This window comes from Thrips palmi, unplaced genomic scaffold, assembly GCF_012932325.1.
Source record: "Thrips palmi isolate BJ-2018 unplaced genomic scaffold, TpBJ-2018v1 HiC_scaffold_2, whole genome shotgun sequence".
Classification (NCBI taxonomy): domain Eukaryota; kingdom Metazoa; phylum Arthropoda; class Insecta; order Thysanoptera; family Thripidae; genus Thrips; species Thrips palmi.
Genome location: NW_023144629.1, coordinates 2662046 through 2679456, shown reverse-complemented (window position 1 = coordinate 2679456; position 17411 = coordinate 2662046). Strand labels below are relative to the sequence as shown.

The following is a 17411-nucleotide window of genomic DNA, read 5'->3' as shown; positions in this document are numbered from 1 at the left end:
AGGGAGGGGGAGGGGGTGACAGTTGACAAGTGGGCGGATTGCAGCGCCCGAAATGACACGACAAGTCGCGTTGTCGCCGTTTCGCCGCGTTTTCGCGGGCACCGCTCTCCTGCGTCCACGAATCACTGTCTGTCCTCACCACTCTCCTGCCATCGGACACTCGGTGGAGCAGTGTGCTTCTCTGTTTGACTTGACGGGGTCTCCTTTCTTTGCAGTGTCCTGCCTTGCGGTGTAAATGCCCTGTTGAATCCAGCCAGACCGCGCTCGCCGGATGGTGGACCCGTGCCGCGCTCTGGCGGCGGTGGACCCAGGAAACGCGTGGAGTCTCGGCGGACGCGGGGTAGCCACGCGTGCCTCCCGGCCAGCATGGGGTATATACACTGGGAACGACAGAGCCATGGTCAGGTCTGTATTTTGGGTGAGAGAGGGTTAGCCACCCAAATTTTGGTGCGGATTTTTGGGGAGTTGTTCATTTCTCCTACCTAAATGTTCGCCTACCTGTCTATTTCGCCTACCTATATTTCGCCTACCTAATAAAAATATTGAATAAAAATATTCAATAAAATATTGCCATTTTTCGCCTACCTAATAAAAAAATTAAATAAAAATATTCAACAAAAAAAACGAAAAAATCGGCGGCAAAAAGTGGCAATACGAAAGTCTCAAGGAGACCCGCCGATCAGCTTCGGTGTTCTTATGGGAACCGGGCCTTCATCCGACGCTCCCTGCCGCGCAATTCGACAGATTAGTGGGTTCGTATTGGGCTGGCCCACCCGAAGTGCGCGCGGTTTCTGTGGTACAGTGAGAGTCCAGATTCAGAGGCCTTACCTCAGAGGGGTCACATTGGGTATTTGAACCCGCGACCCCGAGTGCCGAGTCTAGTCAACTCCTCTACCCTGACCGCTCAGCCACCGAACCAGCTTGTCGGCGACGATGTCGCAACTCCTCTTGAGCTGCCGTTCGAGAAATCTGGTCCCGAAAAAAGGGTACTTTGAGCGGTCTCGAACCCGGGACCTGCTGCTTCCCACATCATGCTCTTAACCACTGAGCCACCGGGACGCCATGGCACCCGGCCTGCCTGCGCTGGTACCCAATCTTCTCTGGATATACGTCCCCAAGCAATTGGTCGCCGAAAAAATTGTGCATACTACAGTCAGCTCTGGTTAACTGTCCCGAGTTGGCCCCTGGTTAGATGTCCCAGAGACATCCCCACCACCACCGGCCGGCGAGGGATTACCGGCTATCCCGGTCCCGGGTGGGCCCGGGGCCCTACCTACCCGGCCTCTGGTTAGCTGTCCTCGGCGCCTCCCGGTTGTCGGGACAGCTAACCAGAGCTGACTGTACCGGTCCCGAACCCGGGACCTGCCGCTTCCCACCACATGCTCTTAACCACTGAGCCACCGGGACACCATGGCACCCGCCCTGCCTGCGCTGGTACTCAATCCTCTCCAGATAGACCTCGTCAAGAAGTCAGTTGCCTCTGCCGAAAAATATGCTCATGGTACTAGTCTCGAACCCGAGACCTGCCGGTCAGGAACGCAGCACTCTAACCACTGCGCTATTAGGTTGCTACGCACAGCGCTCACCCCATCGCCGAAGTTATTATTTGTCCAGCATCAAGCAAGATGGGTGGCTATTCAAGTTTGGCGCCAGGTCAGTGGCGTGCATAGCAACCTGGTAGCGCCGTGGTTAGAGTGCTGCGTTCCTGACTGGCAGGTCTCGGGTTCGAGACCAGAACCATGAGCATATTTTTCGGCAGAGGCGACCGACTTCTTGACGAAGTCTATCAGGAGAGGATTGAGTACCAGTGCTGGCAGTGCGGCCACCACGATCCTCCGGTAGCTCAGTGGTTAAGAGCACGTTGTGGGAAGCGGCAGGTCCCGGGTTCGGGACCGGTAGTGTATACAATTTTTTCGGCGACCAATTGCTTGGGGACGTATATCCAGAAAAGATTGGGTACCGGCGCAGGCAGGGCGGGTGCCATGGCGTCCCGGTGGCTCAGTGGTTAAGAGCATGTCGTGGGAAGCGGCAGGTCCCGGGTTCGGGACCGGTAGTATACACAATTTTTTCGGCGACCAATTGCTTTGGGAGGTATATCCAGAGAAGATTGAGTACCAGCGCAGGCAGGCCGGGTGCCATGGCGTCCCGGTGGCTCAGTGGTTAAGAGCATGATGTGGGATGCAGCAGGTCCCGGGTTCGAGACCGCTCAAAGTACCATTTTTTCGGGACCAGATTTCTCGAACGGCAGCTCAAGAGGAGTTGCGACATCGCCGCCGACAAGCTGGTTCGGTGGCTGAGCGGTCAGGGTAGAGGAGTTGACTAGACTCGGCACTCGGGGTCGCGGGTTCAAATACCCAATGTGACCCCTCTGAGGTAAGGCCTCTGAATCTGGACTCTCACTGTACCACAGAAACCGCGCGCACTTCGGGTGGGCCAGCCCAATACGAACCCACTAATCTGTCGAATTGCGCGGCAGGGAGCGTCGGATGAAGGCCCGGTTCCCATAAGAACACCGAAGCTGATCGGCGGGTCTCCTTGAGACTTTCGTATTGCCACTTTTTGCCGCCGATTTTTTCGTTTTTTTGTTGAATATTTTTATTTAATTTTTTTATTAGGTAGGCGAACTATAGGTAGGCGAAAAATGGCAATATTTTATTGAATATTTTTATTCAATATTTTTATTAGGTAGGCGAAATATAGGTAGGCGAAATAGACAGGTAGGCGAACATTTAGGTAGGAGAAATGATATAGACTCGATTTTTGTAACAACCAAATTTGGGTAAGGAAGGTTTTGGGCAATGAAAATTTTTTAACCAAAATTTAGTGAGCCCTAGCCCCAAATAAAGTCTTGGGTAAGGGTATAGTTTCATCTTTCAACTTTGGGTGATGATGTATGCATACCACCCAAATATGGGAGAGGAATTTCAAGTTTGGGGAATATATCGATCCCTCAATCAAAATTTTAGTCGTGATAAGGACTGCATCATCAGTGCGGGTGTGCACCGAACTTGACTTGGCAAACGCAATTTCTTTTGTTGTTGTGCAGGATAGAGGGAGAAAATAAAAGCACACTCCTTGTTCTTCAACACCCGTTCCAAAACGAGGTCACTTTTAATTTTGCACACCTCGTTTCTATACATCAAGTATGACTACAGAATCAAAGATACATGACTTTCATAACCAGAATATCTAGAAGGTTGACTAGAATAACACCTATTATATAAGGGGAAGTATATAGGGGTGGTTTGTTTATTAGTGCCTTCAAACGGATTGACGGGAGATTCAAAGCGACCCAAACACAATTGAGAAGAGACCTGACCTTCGAGGAATTGACATTGACTATGATGACGGAAACAGTTTTTACCTCAAGGTATGACATTGAGACTACCATACCAATGAATGAATGAATGAATGAATGGGAGGTTTCTTTGCCGACACGGTCATTTCTTTTGTGGATAGGTCTACTTTGCACCTGTCTGTTTCGCTCTGTCCTCGCGTAAAAACACAGTTAGTTTTTGGACAGTTTTTATCAGCATTCCTAAGCCATTGCACTGTGCAACACGCATTCGTCACAAAGTGCCCAATTTAAGATCCTAATTTTTGGTATCACGCGAACTCGCACTTCGAACTACAGTAATGAATAGTGAGCATTAGTTTCACTTTATCGGTTATTACATCACTAAGAAGAATACACTTAAAAGTTATCACAGTTAATGTTTCATGTTTTGCGCAGTCGTTTGTCCGTGTTCACCGAGCACCTCGCCGTGGAAGTGCGCACCGTGGCTCAGTCGACTAGCTGGTAGGACCAGCATGGCAGATGGATCGGGTTCGATCCCCACCAGAGGAGGGGTCTGCTTTCGGGAGACCCTCGAGTCGTCCAGACTGGGCATTCGAGCGTTAAAAATACGGACGCATTTTACGTAGGCCATTTGAGAGAAACGACTGAAAGGAATACAGCCCCACCTAGACGTCTAAATCGAGGAGAATTGGGTGCGTCCGGTTGGCATGCCTGCATAAACATCTACAACATTGGCCTAACTTCGGCCACCGTCAAACACAGAGACGCCTTGCTAAACGTACAATTTGCTAAGTCGATACAACTATGGATAGAGAAGTGGCAATATACTTTCCCTCGGGGTTAATCATCATAATCTAGGGTAAAATGATCCTGGAGGAGCAACATCGAAAAACCAAAGTATATGGACATCAAGTCGGAGGGGGTAGAAAGGCAGCTTTTGAACGCATCTTACATAAATACATACGTATACTCCACGACAAGAGAACAAGGACATTGAGCGTTTCCTTGTTCGTTTAACAGTTTTGAATGTGAAGGGAGTCTGCTGTATCCAAGTGTGTTCCTTTTCTATCGAAAATTTCTAGCACTTAAGTTTGACATAACTCATTCTTTTCCTTACAAAAACGCACACAACAACCCTCGAAAAACTACGAATATCACTGCAACCAGTTCAGTTCTCAAGACATATTTACACTATACAAAACATTCCCAAATCATATAACACACCTGTGAAGCTGTATATGCCGTTTCCCTTCGACACTCAATTTTGAAGGGACGAAAAGACGATTGGACAAGACAGTGTTTCAAATGAGACCGAAAATTTGAGCAATACAGTAACAAAAATAAGTTGGCTTCCGTCCATAGGCGAAGGAATTTACAAGCGCGAAGTTTGCATGCGAATTAAACGCCCTAAAATCCTTATCTACTTTCCCTAGTTTGATTTTCTCAGTAGTTTTCCAGTTCCCACTTTCCTTATGTTACCAATTAACACGCAAGTGTTAGTAAAAATGTTAGTAATACTTCGTACGACGCAAAATATGGTTTCTTAGAATCACAACGGAAACCTAAACTTAACAATGTTACCACATATTTTTCCATCTCTAGTAAATTATCTTGACATGACTACAGCTACGTTAGTAGGGAATAATATACCTTATAATAGAGACAGAGAAAGACAAGGGAGACAGATAGACACAGAAAGACGGAAAGACACTTTACACGGATATCGTACACTGTACTACAATCTCGCAGGTAGGCGAGTGGGTCGAGCTTGCTTGGTTCACAGCGCCACTTGCAGCGCCACGAATCCACTGCCCCCGTCGCCAGTGACGCCTAGCCCTCACTAGTTGCCATCAAATGAGTACGCAACATTGGACTGCAAACAAGGCAACGAGAACGTGGCCCCGAGCCAGGCGGAGCCGCAGCAACCGAACCTTGGCCGAGGCCGGAGAGGAAAAAAGACGAAATCAAGGAAAGAGACGTCCCTAAACCTAGTGCATATGTACAATTCTGTGAGGTGAGCTTGACGAGGGCTAAACACAGGGGAAGGGTTGGGGACAGTCGCGAACCCGCAACAAACGAAAACGACTGGGACTTCTCACGTGCAAAGACTATCCAATGCAACACTCTTATCAACAACAACAACAACTCGAATCACAACATCACCAATAATAATAATAATAATAATAATAATAATAATAATAATAATAATAATAATAATAATAATAATAATAATAATAATAATAATAATAATAATAATCACAAGAATACGTCCCTCTCAATATCTACAAGTGAGACATGGTATACGGCAACTCCTCCCACCAATTTCAGGTGGGATACAAGCGTTCCGAACGGGTCGGTAGGTTTGCCTTTGTCGCACCTACGTGCCCGCCGATGCGTAGGCTACGCTATTTAGGTTTGGCTTGGCATTATTCGACTTGGTCAGGAGGAAAGAATCCGACACGAACGTCCTTGGTTCGGAGTTACTTACAGAAGTAATGTCAGTTTGGCAGTATGAACAACACCGCGCGAAATCGTCATCATCGTCATCATCGTCATCATCGTCATCATCATCATACGGACACCTCTTCGCCTATCCGCTGGCTGTACTCGTATCAGAACTTCTTGTACCACTTCTTGTCGTCCGCGTGGGTGCGACCCTGCGACCGACTGCGCACCCTCTCCTTGGGCGCCTTCTTGCCCTCCTTCTGCACCTTGGTCAGCAAGTGTTTCTCTGCGAACAGATACACTGTTAAAAATAATCGTAAATTACGACATTTCGTAGAACAACATATTTTGTGCACTGTGCTGCACCCCGTCCGTCGACTCACCCATCTTCATGTCCTGGCGGTCGACGCGCAGCGCGGCGAGGCGCGCGCGGTTCCTGTCGGCGGCGCTGACGACCACCCCCATGCGCCGGTCGCGGTGCACCAGCCGCCGCTCGTCCTTGAAGGCCTCCAGCCAGCGGTCCTTGACGGTCTTGTTGGGGAACTGGAAGATGATGGAGCGGTTGCGCACGCCGCATCCGACGCGCAGCCCGAACTTGACGACGCGCCCGAAGAAGGTGGCTGCAACGGACAGGGGTGGCGGTCAAGAGTCGAACAACTTCCACACTCCTCCCACACTCCTCGCTCTGTCTCTCTCGCACCCCTACGACACACTCCATCAGGCTCGGACTGGCCCCCAAAAGGCCCCAGCGGATCAGACTGCAAAAGGCCCCCGATCATCATTATGCTTTTACCCTTCATGACCAACTTTGTGAGGCTACCGCTCCCAAACTAGTTGCGGTCAATGGCCTTCCCGATACAGGGCATGAAAGAGTAGGGTCTTAAGAATACTAGGGCGTCGAGGGAAGCCTTTTACGGCGACTAGATTGGACGCAGTGGCTATCCAAAGTCAGCAAAATCAGCAAATTTCCGAGATTCGACCACTTTTTGACCAACTTGGTCGGAAAATCGTTGCGGTCAAAGCCAAAATCGTTGTGGTCAACGTCTTCCCGATACAGGGCATGAAAGAGTAGGGTCTTAAGAATACTAGGACGTCGAGGGAGGCCTTTTGCGGCGACTAGATTGGACACAGTGGCCATCCAAAGTCAGCAAAATCAGCAAATTTCCGAGATTCGACCACTTTTTGACCAACTTGGTCGGAAAATCGTTGCGGTCAAAGCCAAAATCGTTGTGGTCAACGTCTTCCCGATACAGGGCATGAAAGAGTAGGGTCTTAAGAATACTAGGACGTCGAGGGAGGCCTTTTGCGGCGACTAGATTGGACACAGTGGCCATCCAAAGTCAGCAAAATCAGCAAATTTCCGAGATTCGACCACTTTTTGACCAACTTGGTCGGAAAATCGTTGCGGTCAAAGCCAAAATCGTTGTGGTCAACGTCTTCCCGATACAGGGCATGAAAGAGTAGGGTCTTAAGAATACTAGGACGTCGAGGGAGGCCTTTTGCGGCGACTAGATTGGACACAGTGGCCATCCAAAGTCAGCAAAATCAGCAAATTTCCGAGATTCGACCACTTTTTGACCAACTTGGTCGGAAAATCGTTGCGGTCAAAGCCAAAATCGTTGTGGTCAACGTCTTCCCGATACAGGGCATGAAAGAGTAGGGTCTTAAGAATACTAGGACGTCGAGGGAGGCCTTTTGCGGCGACTAGATTGGACACAGTGGCCATCCAAAGTCAGCAAAATCAGCAAATTTCCGAGATTCGACCACTTTTTGACCAACTTGGTCGGAAAATCGTTGCGGTCAAAGCCAAAATCGTTGTGGTCAACGTCTTCCCGATACAGGGCATGAAAGAGTAGGGTCTTAAGAATACTAGGGCGTCGAGGGAGGCCGTTGGCCGCAATTAGATCGGACGCAGCGGCCGCCCAAAATCAGCGAAAACGGCTACTTTCGTCCTATATATACTAGGACTCTTTGACCAACTTTATGACGTTACTGGTCCCAAACCCGAAAGGCCCCGGCAGATTTTTCTGCCTGTCTGCCCTGGTCAGTCCGAGCCTGCACTCCATGAGTGCGAGAGAGACAGAGCGTTCAGGACGCAAACTCACCCCCGGAGACGTCCTCCACTTCGCACATCTGCAGGATGAGGCGGCCGCGGTACTGCAGCACGCAGCGCGTCATCACCAGCCCGCGCTTCGGCACTTGCTGGAATAAGAAACAAACCGTTTAGACGATCCGGTAACAAAAACGGGCCTACAACAACAACAACCACAACCACACATTTTTTTCTCTCTCTCTAACAACAACAACAATGCACGGGGTTTAGTACCTCGAAGAACGTTCTCTTCCTCTTGCAAATGATGATCTGGTTGTCGAACATGTAGAGCCGCCTATGAAGGAAGTGTCCCGGGACGACTTGCACCACCGAGCCTTGATATATCAACAGGGAGCTGTCGTCTATCAGGTCTCGACCCTAAAATTAAATTTAAAATATGTTAGTTTTTGTTGAAAAAAATGTTATAAAAGACGTATCTGGTTTTGCACTGAAAAAAAAAAGAGTTCTGAATCCGAGAGCATTTTTGTCTCACTTCGAAAGATGCTCTCGGAATATCTGAGAGCATTTGATCAATGTGGTACAAATGTTCTCCGATTTGGAACTCTTTTTTTTTTCTCGTGTGCTGCTGGTTGATGTTGCCTCACCTCCCAGTCCAGAACGCCCGCCTGGAACATGGACATCTTGACCAGCCCCTCGGTCCTGCGCTTGCACTCGTTGACGTGGGTGGCCATGCCCCTCATGGAGATGACCGCATCGCGTAGGCTGCTGTAGTCGGGGTGCCTCAGCTGCGGGGACGAGGAATGGAGGGTTAGTTCACAAATCTTGGAAGGAACGTTTCGACTCTGTAAAACCAAGTGCGGAGAACCCCGCGCTTGAAATGTGCAGGTGTTGAATTTGCAGCCTCCACAAAGGAAATGCAGAGGTGTGAAATTTGCAGTCTCCACATAGAGGTGTGAAATATAGCCCAGGCCACGACGACGACCGCGCCACTGTACTCACGTTGGTGTACTTGTAGAGCTCGTTGAGCTGCAGCGGGTACTTGCAGATGCGCTGCACGGGCGTGAGCAGGTAGCCGTCCAGCGAGATGGGCTGCATGCCGCGACGCACGCGGCACTCCTCGAAGAACTTGGCGTACACGTCGTGGGACAGCAGGTCCTGCAGCATCACGTTGGCCTGCGTGTGTCCGTTGCAGTACTCCACGTAGATGCGGAAGCCCTCCACCTGCAGCAGCACGGGGAATTTCAAAAATCGGTACACTGTGAAAGAAAGTGACGAGAAATCCACATTCAGGCCTTGACTCACGTGTCGCATGAACACCTCGCCGACGAGCCCGTTCTCCAGGGCCGTCCAGTCCATGATGGCCTCCAGGTCCTTGAGGAAGACGGTCTGGAAGTTGAGGATGTCCTCCAGGTTGCCGAACACGGCGCGGACGTGCACCTGGTTGAAGAGCCCGTTGGCCTCGGCGGGCTTCATGAAGCCCTCGTAGAGGTCGCGCAGCGTCTTGACGAACTCGCGCTCCGAGTTGATGATCTCCTCCACCACGCAGCAGCGCATGTGCGCCTGGTGGCTCTCGTCCGCCTCCTGCTCGGGGAGCAGGTAGTGGTCCTGGCCGATGCGGACCTGCACAAGGGGAGTCAGAAAACAAACCACGCGAGAAAAGTCTGGCTCGAGTGGGCCGAGCAAACGCCCGCAGACAACGGGGCGGGCCGTGCCGCGCGACTGGCGTGTCCGTTGGGTTGCCTGCCTACCCTCCATTACCATTGCCATTAAGGGCCCCCACCCCTGTTCCATTGCTACCCAACGGACCCGGCCCCGTTTCACCAGCCGAGAGATTCAGAAGAGCGCTTCGTCGCTCTGTCTCTCTCGCACCCTTCCGGGCAGCCCCATGAGTGCGAGAGAGACAGAGCGACGAAAGGCCCTTCTCCACTCACCCGCACGGCGGCCATGGGGAAGCGGCCCAGCTCCTCGTCGCCGCGGCCCTGGTTGCGGATGCCCCACCACCAGTTGTGCTCCTCGGTGTTGGTGATGACGATGGTGTCGCCGGCCTTGAACTGCAGCCCCTCGGGCTCCAGGCCGGGGTTGTCCCACACGGCCTCGGACACGATCTGGCGGCCGCGCGCCAGGTTGCGGTCCACCCAGTGGCGGAGGTCCTCGCCGCTCAGCGCGGGCGTCGTGATGTCCATCTCGTCCGAGTTGACGGCCTTGAGCTTCTTCTGGTGGGTCTTCTGCTTGGGCTTGGCCGGCGGGGCGGCCTGCTGCGCGGGCTGCTGGATCTTGACGTGCTTCTTCTTCTTGGCCTCCTCGTCCGTGTCGCTGTCCGAGCGGTTGCGGTAGAACTCGATGTTCCGCGGCGGCTCCACCTCGTCCTCGCTCTGCGTCACGCTGCTGGGGTCTGGCGGGAGAGGGACGTGTCAGCACACTCATTCCGAGTCGTTTTCGTCGCTCTGTCTCTCTCGCACTCATGGGGCGTCCCGTAAGGGTGCGAGAGAGACAGAGCGACGAAAACGAATCTCGGATTCTATGTCAACCTTCAGATTCGACCATGTTCACCCAAAAATGCAGTTCCTTGAAGATCATGTACTTGCATGGCCATGAAACGAAGTTACTTGAATGTTTCAAGTAAATTTTCCTGGTTCAAGGAACGGCCTTTTGGGTGGGCTCTGCTTTGTTCAGTTTCCAGGGTCGAGCAACAAGGCCTCTCATTCGATGCCACTTACGAGTGCTCTCCTTGTACATGTACTGCGAGGCGTCGTTCACGCGGGGTTCGGAACTCGCCCGACGAATCACCACCTCCTTGCGAGCTCTGGAATCACAAGGAAGAAAATTAACCTGGTGCTCACGCTGTCGTTGTTTCAAACCAGCACACTTAAGAGTCTTTTTCGCGAGGGGGCAAAAACTCGGGATTTTCGTGTACACATGATTCGGAAAACGCAATGATTGCGCATGGTTTTAATTGATTTCATGGCTGATTTTGCCTTATTTCGCGACGCACCAGGGTGATGTTGAGCGTGATTGCGTGTGATTGTGTTCGGAAAGAAATGATTTCGGACTGATTTGGCCTGGTTTCGTGTGATTCTGCCTAATTTCGGTCGATTTTAGTGATTTTGGCTGATTTCAGATTGCTTGATTTCACGTGATTCTCAATGATTCGCGTGTGATTTCGGGGGCCGTGTACACATGATTGCGCGAGTTTTTGCCCCCTCGCTTTTTCGTCTGCTGCAGCGCGGTGCGGTGGGCAAGAACCTACCCCAAGAAGACCCGGGCGGCTTCCCTGGCGTTGGCCTCCGCCTGCGCTTTGGCTTCGGCCTCCTTGGCGGCTTTCTCGGCCTTCTCGGCCTTCTCGACGCGCGCCTTCGCCTTGTCGAGCTTGGCCTTGTCGCTCTTGGCCTTGTCCGCTTTGGACTTCTTGTCCTTGCGCGGCTTGAGCGTGCGCATCGAACCCGGTTCCAGTTTTTCGATTTTGTCTGCCGTTGGTGCGGCGGGCGGCCGCTCCTTGGCGGTGTCGGCCCACTGCACGTTGTTGCCGAGTCTGCGCAGGAAAGAAAGACGGAAACACTGAGTTACTCGATTCAATGAAGAAAACTGCGATAAGACACACATTGGGAACGCAAAGACCCTCTGCAACCGCCCTTGGCAACGCCCTTGGATCGAGCCTGGGGCTTGAGTGAACCTGAAGACCGGCGCCAGCGGCCAAAAGTCTAGACGCGTTTTGGGCTCAAAGGTCACTAAGCAGGACTCGAACCTAGCTAGCGACCCCACCAATGGATTCCTCGTTGGAAGAGCAATCCATTGATGGACGTTCGGTTCGAGTCCCACTCAGCTACTCTGAGCTCAAAACGCGTCCGGGATTCAGGCCGCCTCCACCGGTCTTCTGGCCCACTGTGGCGGGGCCGTCCTTACCGAGTGGTGCCTTCGATGGCCTCCTTGCAGATTTTGCAGGAGCTGTCCACGCAGCACGTCTCCGAGCAGCAGGAGGACGCCGACGACTCCCTCCTGGCCGGGGTGGGCGTTGGCGGCAGCGGCGGTGGCGGCGGTGCGGGCTGGTTCGGGGCGGGGCCCTCCGTGGCCAGCTTCTGCGCGTAGCGCTGCTGGCAACCCTTCTGGTTGTCCTTCTGGCACGGGCAGTCCTTCTCCTTGCACTTGGGTCCCTGTCAAAGGTCAGCTTTGAGACTCCCTCGGGCGCAGGGTATCGCCAGGTCACAAAATGAAACTGTAACATCTCCAACAAACTTGTACAGAAGTGAGTACAGACCTTGTGGATGCTGTCCTTCCGCACGACCATGGACAGGCTCTTCTTCACCTTACTCAGGATGGACTCGCTCGAGGACCCTGCGGGCAAGGACGGCTTACAGTGCACTGGACAGCAGGAGACGCGCAGGGTGTCTGAGGGAGAGGGATGGAAGCGAGAAAGGGAAAGCATACAGGGAACACGGACGAGCGACTAGTGGCTGACAAACCAAGGGAAAGAACTTACGACTTTTTTGTGCATTCAAGCAAACATTATTTTAACTGTCTTTTTATGTATGCTCTGCAAACGCAGGGAGGTTTGTCAAAAAAGGAAAGAATCTTCCCCTTGGCTGTGGGTGGCATGCAGGGAATGTTCTAGCTATGAACGGGAGGCACTTCGCAAGCGCGCCAAAAGCCATGCCAGCGTGGAAGCACACGAACACACCCCCATGCAGTCACTAACGTGTTCATTACTTCATGAGCATGAAAAAGCACAAGCTGGATGAGTATTTTTTTATGTTTCCCCCGCGAAGAGAAAAGAATGAACGCGGCATCACACGCGACACTTTTAATTTTCGGAAATTAAGTTTCCGAAACGAAAGCTCGACCAGCGTGTCCACCGTTTTGCCTGCACACCCAAATCGATATCTCGAATCGATATCTCGTTCCAGCCGAGATTCCCCCTTGAGCTGCAAGCCCCTAACTAGGCTGGACGGGACTCACTGCCAAAAAGAAGACGGGCACGTCGTCTCAAAACAACAAGATTTTTTATTTATTTTTTAATCGAAGTAAATCAGTGAAATAAGTTCAGATCAGAAAGCGAAAACTACGAGCGCTGCGAGGGCGCAGGGATACAGACGTGCCCTACGTAATGTTAGCAGTTTTCCTTTTTGTCGGGAGAACGCAGCGAGGAGCAGGAATTGAGCACGACATTCAAGTTAGTTAGTTAGACGAAACAAAAACAAAGAGAAAAGCACGCTACAGGTAAAAGTGTGACAATCAGCAACCAGCTCCACTCCACACAAAGACAACGAACGGAAGGGGTCGCTCCTCTGCTCCTGACTGAAGTGGGCCGAAAGACGCGACTCTTCGGAGAGATTTGCGATTTTCGCCACCACAGGGCGCTTCGAAGAGCCACGCGCGTTTCGGATGCCGTCCCGCGCACCCAGAGAAAGGTCTGCTCCTCAGGTGAACCGGGAGGGACGGCCAATTTGGAAGTTTGAGACAAGTGGCGCCGAAGGGGTTTGTGAAGCGTCCCGGCTAACAGCGTCCGGGACCAAGTTTCACACTAAATGTTTATGCAGCATTGTGTACGTGTGTAACTTGCACGAATTCGTGCTTACGTGGAATTTGCATCATATTACGCGTAAAAATGCTTAATTTTAAGCAAATTTGAGCACAATTTTATGCAAAACGTCACACACACGGTGAAACCGGTTCCTGGTTTTCCCAGAAACTCCCTGGAAGTCGCCTATGCCTTTACCATAGGCTTCCTGGGAAAACCAGGAACTGTTTTTACTGTGCAGGTTTGAAAACATGCAACACCACGTACAAAATTGTACATAAACGTTTAGCGTGTTCTCTCAGTTTTGAGCTTCCCACAGGTGTCGTCTACCTGTACGGCCAAATGGGCTGGCACGAAATTCGGACCGCTTTTTTTTTCACCTTCTCTCTTTGAATTTCTAGTGAAACAGAGAATTTTGTGTCTCAATAAAATACTATTTCGATAACACAGAAAGATTGATTTTACAAAGAGCAAAGTTTAGGAGCGCTAAAAAGATCCGATTGGTAAACATCGTTTTAAAATGTGACAATCATAAAATTTTTCATTATTTTTTTTTAGAATTTTGAGTCTTTGCCGCTTCTTTGTGAGGAGCCCTACCGTTGCCTGCCATCGTGCCACACCAAGTGAACCGTACTTTGTGCAAGGCGCTGCATCGGGTCGGTGCGGTCCTCATCGTCCTCGAGTAGGCCCTGGCCCCGGCCTACTGCACCGCCCTCCTCCAACCACCGACGTCAAAATTGCCATGTGTTGTTCTCTACGCACACAACAAATCACCACCACCACATGAAGTTCGGACCGAACAAGCAAATTGGTTTATTTAAAGCTGTTTCTTGTTTAATCACACACAGTTTGTTACTCGGTTGGCTCTAAGATTTTTCGGTTGAAATTATCTCTTCCAGATTGATTGATTAGTTAGTAAGTAGGTTAGGATCCCGAAGGATTTAATGCGGATGACCCCACCCCTGGACACCAGGTCCTTCAGATCGCTTCAGCGAAAAACTTGGAAAAGAATGTGCAGAAAGTCGAAAAATAGAAGCTAACAACACGTGGGAGGATGTTGAAAAGAGAGTACGACAAAACGACGTGTGATTACAACGAAAATGAGAAAAGTACGGAAAACGCATGAGGAATGTGCCTCAAGTGCGGTGCGTTTGCCCTGCTAGAAATGGGTGCCCACGCCGTTGCCGATCCATCATACACTCACAAAAATTGGACTAGAAATTAAACTAGAGGAAACTCGGACCGCCATACAAAACAGTAATATGGCATTCCCTCTGCAAAGAAAAACTTCATACAATAATTACTGCGACTTTTCCAAGAAGAATACAAAAAATTTCGTGATTTTTTTTTTTCGTGGGGATTTTTTTAAAAATTGATGTTGATTTTGTGAGTGTAGGTCGAAGAAAGATGGACTCCGAACGGCAGCTTCGGTGCAGGTGCGGGCGGGGCTCTAGCGACAGCCAATGAATTTTGCACTGCACGCGCCGACACGACGACGTGCACACGCACACACACACGCGCACGTGCACGCACACACACACGCGCGCCAACACGCGCACACACTTTCACAGGGCGGGGCGCCTCGCATGCCATGCCATGCGGACAGTTTTGGCGGGAAAATGCGTCCCGATTCGGAGGCGTTTCCGGTCCGGAGCGGACCGGGCGTAGGAGAGCCAGAAAGAGACAGACAGGGCAAGGAATAATTTAACAAAATGTTCAAGATAGAGGTAAAAACTCCGCAGAAAGGCGATAGGCGTATTCCCGCCTTTATGGGTTGATCACGAAAAAGAAGTGAAATGGGAGAAAGAGACTTCAAAGACAGCCTGCTGGCCTGTCGACCAAATCGAACCGTCATTTGACTTGCGGGCGAGCGACGAAGTCGAGTTTGAACCAAGTTACATAGTTTTGGTTGAAACAAAAAAAAATATACAGGGCAGCAGGGGATTTGAACTGCAAAGCTACCTGGCCCTCCGCGAGAGTGTGTCGGATGCCCAACCCGGCCGTCCCCAAAGTCAGTGCTCTACTTCTTCGTCCACCGGCTCGGCGCGCGTCGCTCGCGGGAAGCCACATGACTACGGACACGACCGCACTCCGAGTGCCACAACTCACCCACTGCCTCGGCCCGCGCCGGCCGGAACAGCTGCGTCACATCCTTGCTGAAGCTGCGGGGAACACATTTCTTATTTTCGACAGTGACAGTTTGGTCGAGAACAGTGCAGTTGGAACATCACGCGCTGCAAACCTCACTGTCTACTTAGTGCACAGACTCACCGCCGCGGCTCGCGCAAGGGGTTCTCCGGCGCGTCTAAAAAACCCGTGCTGAGGGACAGGTTGCCGTGGTAGGCGTACTCGGGGTCATAATGGAAGCCGCCGTACGAGTGGTGCTGCACGCGCGGCGTGCCGATGTCGTGGATCGGCTGCAAACAAACAAATAAACACAATAAAATTTTTTTAATTTTTTTTTTTTTCAAGAGGGCAATTTGAAGTTTTAAACCAATTTGAACGCTGAATGCCGTAAGCAACTCACCGTTGCAGGGGCCGTTCGTGCTCGAGACAGATCCGGGCTCCAGGTTCTGCAAAAGGAATCAGCTGTTGAGCTGTGTTTGCCCACGCAACATGGAAGCCCGAACACCGGCGAAAATAACACTTTCCGCCAACACTCACACACACTCACTCACACACGGACACTCACTAAAACACGCGTCGGGTAGCTGCAAACCGCGAGTGCAGAAAGTTAGAACCGCAGTGAAGACGAGTGCAGCAGCGACGACCCGAATGCAACGGCCAGCGCGCACACTGTGAGTGAACTGTGAGGGCGACAGCGGCACGGCACGGCACCCTCCCCACGCACAGCACGCGGAGCTAACCGTCTACCCCCACTACTTCCTTTCCCAACGGTCGCGTGAGCCCAATGAATGGGCGGGGGAGGGGCAGGGGGAGAGGGAAAGGGGAGGGGGGGACACCATGCAAGCACGCGCGCACACATACATACACACACACACACACTCACCCTTGAGCTTGGGCGTCCAGAAGGTTGCCTTCGGAGCGACGAGGCAGATGAGCACTGTCACAAGCAAATTTAGAAATAAGTAAACAAAGCTCTGTTTCCGAGAGCGCTCCGGTGGCGCCGCGCGTTGAAGTCGCCGGCCGACGCTTTTGTTTTTGTTGCTGGCCTCACCTGTACGAGTAGGGGATGTGTTGTTGTTGTTGCTGCTGCCGCGGGGTGCGGGGCGCCGTGGCGTAGTGCGGCTGGTGCTGCTGGAGTTGCTGCTGCTGCTGCGGCTGCCAGACAGCCTGGGGGCCGCCGGCCTGCAGCCCGGCCGGCAGACTGCCCTGGTAGCCCTGGAGGCCCTGGAGGCCGCCCTGAAAGCCACCGGGAAGCGTGTTGTGCTGCATCGGTGGCGGCATGCCTTGCAGGTTCCCCTGCAGGTTCCCCTGGAAGTTGTTGGCCTGGAAGGCGGCGTCCTGGTGCTGGAAGCCGCCCGGGTAGCTGGCGCGCAGCTGCTCGCACTGGTTGCTGATGAGGTGGTCGTTGAAGAACTCGTTGTTGTTGGGGCCCGGCCGGTACGCCACCAGCCCGCCGTCCGACGTGGCGCCCAGGTCCTCGTGGTACACCGTGCCGCCGAACTGCACGTTGCCGACGGACCCGTACGTCACCACCCCGGACCTGCGGACAGGGAAAAGGGGGTCACGGAACAGCGGGAAACAAAATGGCACAAGAGTCTAGTGACTAGAGTTACGGACAAATGTGACATCACATTCAAACGAACGTGACAAAATTCACATTCTAACGAATGTGACTTCGTTGAATAACAGAGTGGTTTGGATTCGAACCTGTCCCTGCGGGCCGGCACGGTGACCAGGTCGAGCGCGTTGCCCTGGGCGTGGGCGGCCACCATGGCGATGGCCTCCTCCTTGTTGCGCGGCATGTACTCGTTGGGGCCGGGCACGCCGGGCTGGTCGGGCCGGCGGCCCTCCAGCAGCGCGCGCGCCGCGTTCCGCTGGCTGTTGCTGCCGCGGAGGAAGTCGTGGACCTGGCGCGCGTCCTGCAGCGCGTCCTGCAGGGCGTCCTCGTGGAGGTCCGTCAGGTCGCACGGCGCCGC

At 52.2% G+C, this 17411-nt stretch overlaps 1 protein-coding gene across 3 annotated transcripts; it reads right to left on the bottom strand.

The window, feature by feature from the left end:
• Nucleotides 1-3075: 3075 nt before the first annotated feature.
• On the bottom strand, nucleotides 3076-16549 carry LOC117647099 (rho guanine nucleotide exchange factor 9). Of its 3 annotated transcripts, none has more exons than XM_034388618.1 (18): nucleotides 16487-16549; nucleotides 16319-16372; nucleotides 15836-15881; nucleotides 15580-15725; nucleotides 15418-15470; nucleotides 13906-14062; nucleotides 12049-12125; nucleotides 11697-11944; nucleotides 11044-11325; nucleotides 10514-10599; nucleotides 9728-10188; nucleotides 9099-9416; nucleotides 8796-9017; nucleotides 8441-8581; nucleotides 8070-8213; nucleotides 7849-7945; nucleotides 6127-6363; nucleotides 3076-6029 (listed from the first exon to the last, which is right to left on the bottom strand). In XM_034388618.1, the coding sequence occupies exons 6-18, from the start codon at nucleotides 13979-13981 to the stop codon at nucleotides 5911-5913; spliced, it is 2508 nt and encodes an 835-aa protein (XP_034244509.1). In that variant the 5' UTR covers nucleotides 13982-14062; nucleotides 15418-15470; nucleotides 15580-15725; nucleotides 15836-15881; nucleotides 16319-16372; nucleotides 16487-16549; the 3' UTR covers nucleotides 3076-5910. The 3 variants fall into 3 exon arrangements, with proteins under 3 accessions (XP_034244509.1, XP_034244510.1, XP_034244511.1); XM_034388619.1 differs by having other exon boundaries at nucleotides 13943-14062; XM_034388620.1 differs by lacking the exon at nucleotides 13906-14062 and having other exon boundaries at nucleotides 16487-16543.
• Between the last annotated feature and the right edge of the window lie 862 nt (nucleotides 16550-17411).

Excerpts from the sequence above, each read along its gene's own strand:
- LOC117647099 (XM_034388618.1), bottom strand. The coding sequence starts at position 13,981 with ATGAGGACCGCACCGACCCGATGCAGCGCCTTGCACAAAGTACGGTTC. Across the intron at positions 9,417-9,727 it reads TCCCCATGGCCGCCGTGCGG|GTCCGCATCGGCCAGGACCA; the intron begins GTGAGTGGAGAA and ends CCCCTTGTGCAG. Across the intron at positions 9,018-9,098 it reads GCGAGGTGTTCATGCGACAC|GTGGAGGGCTTCCGCATCTA; the intron begins GTGAGTCAAGGC and ends GTGCTGCTGCAG.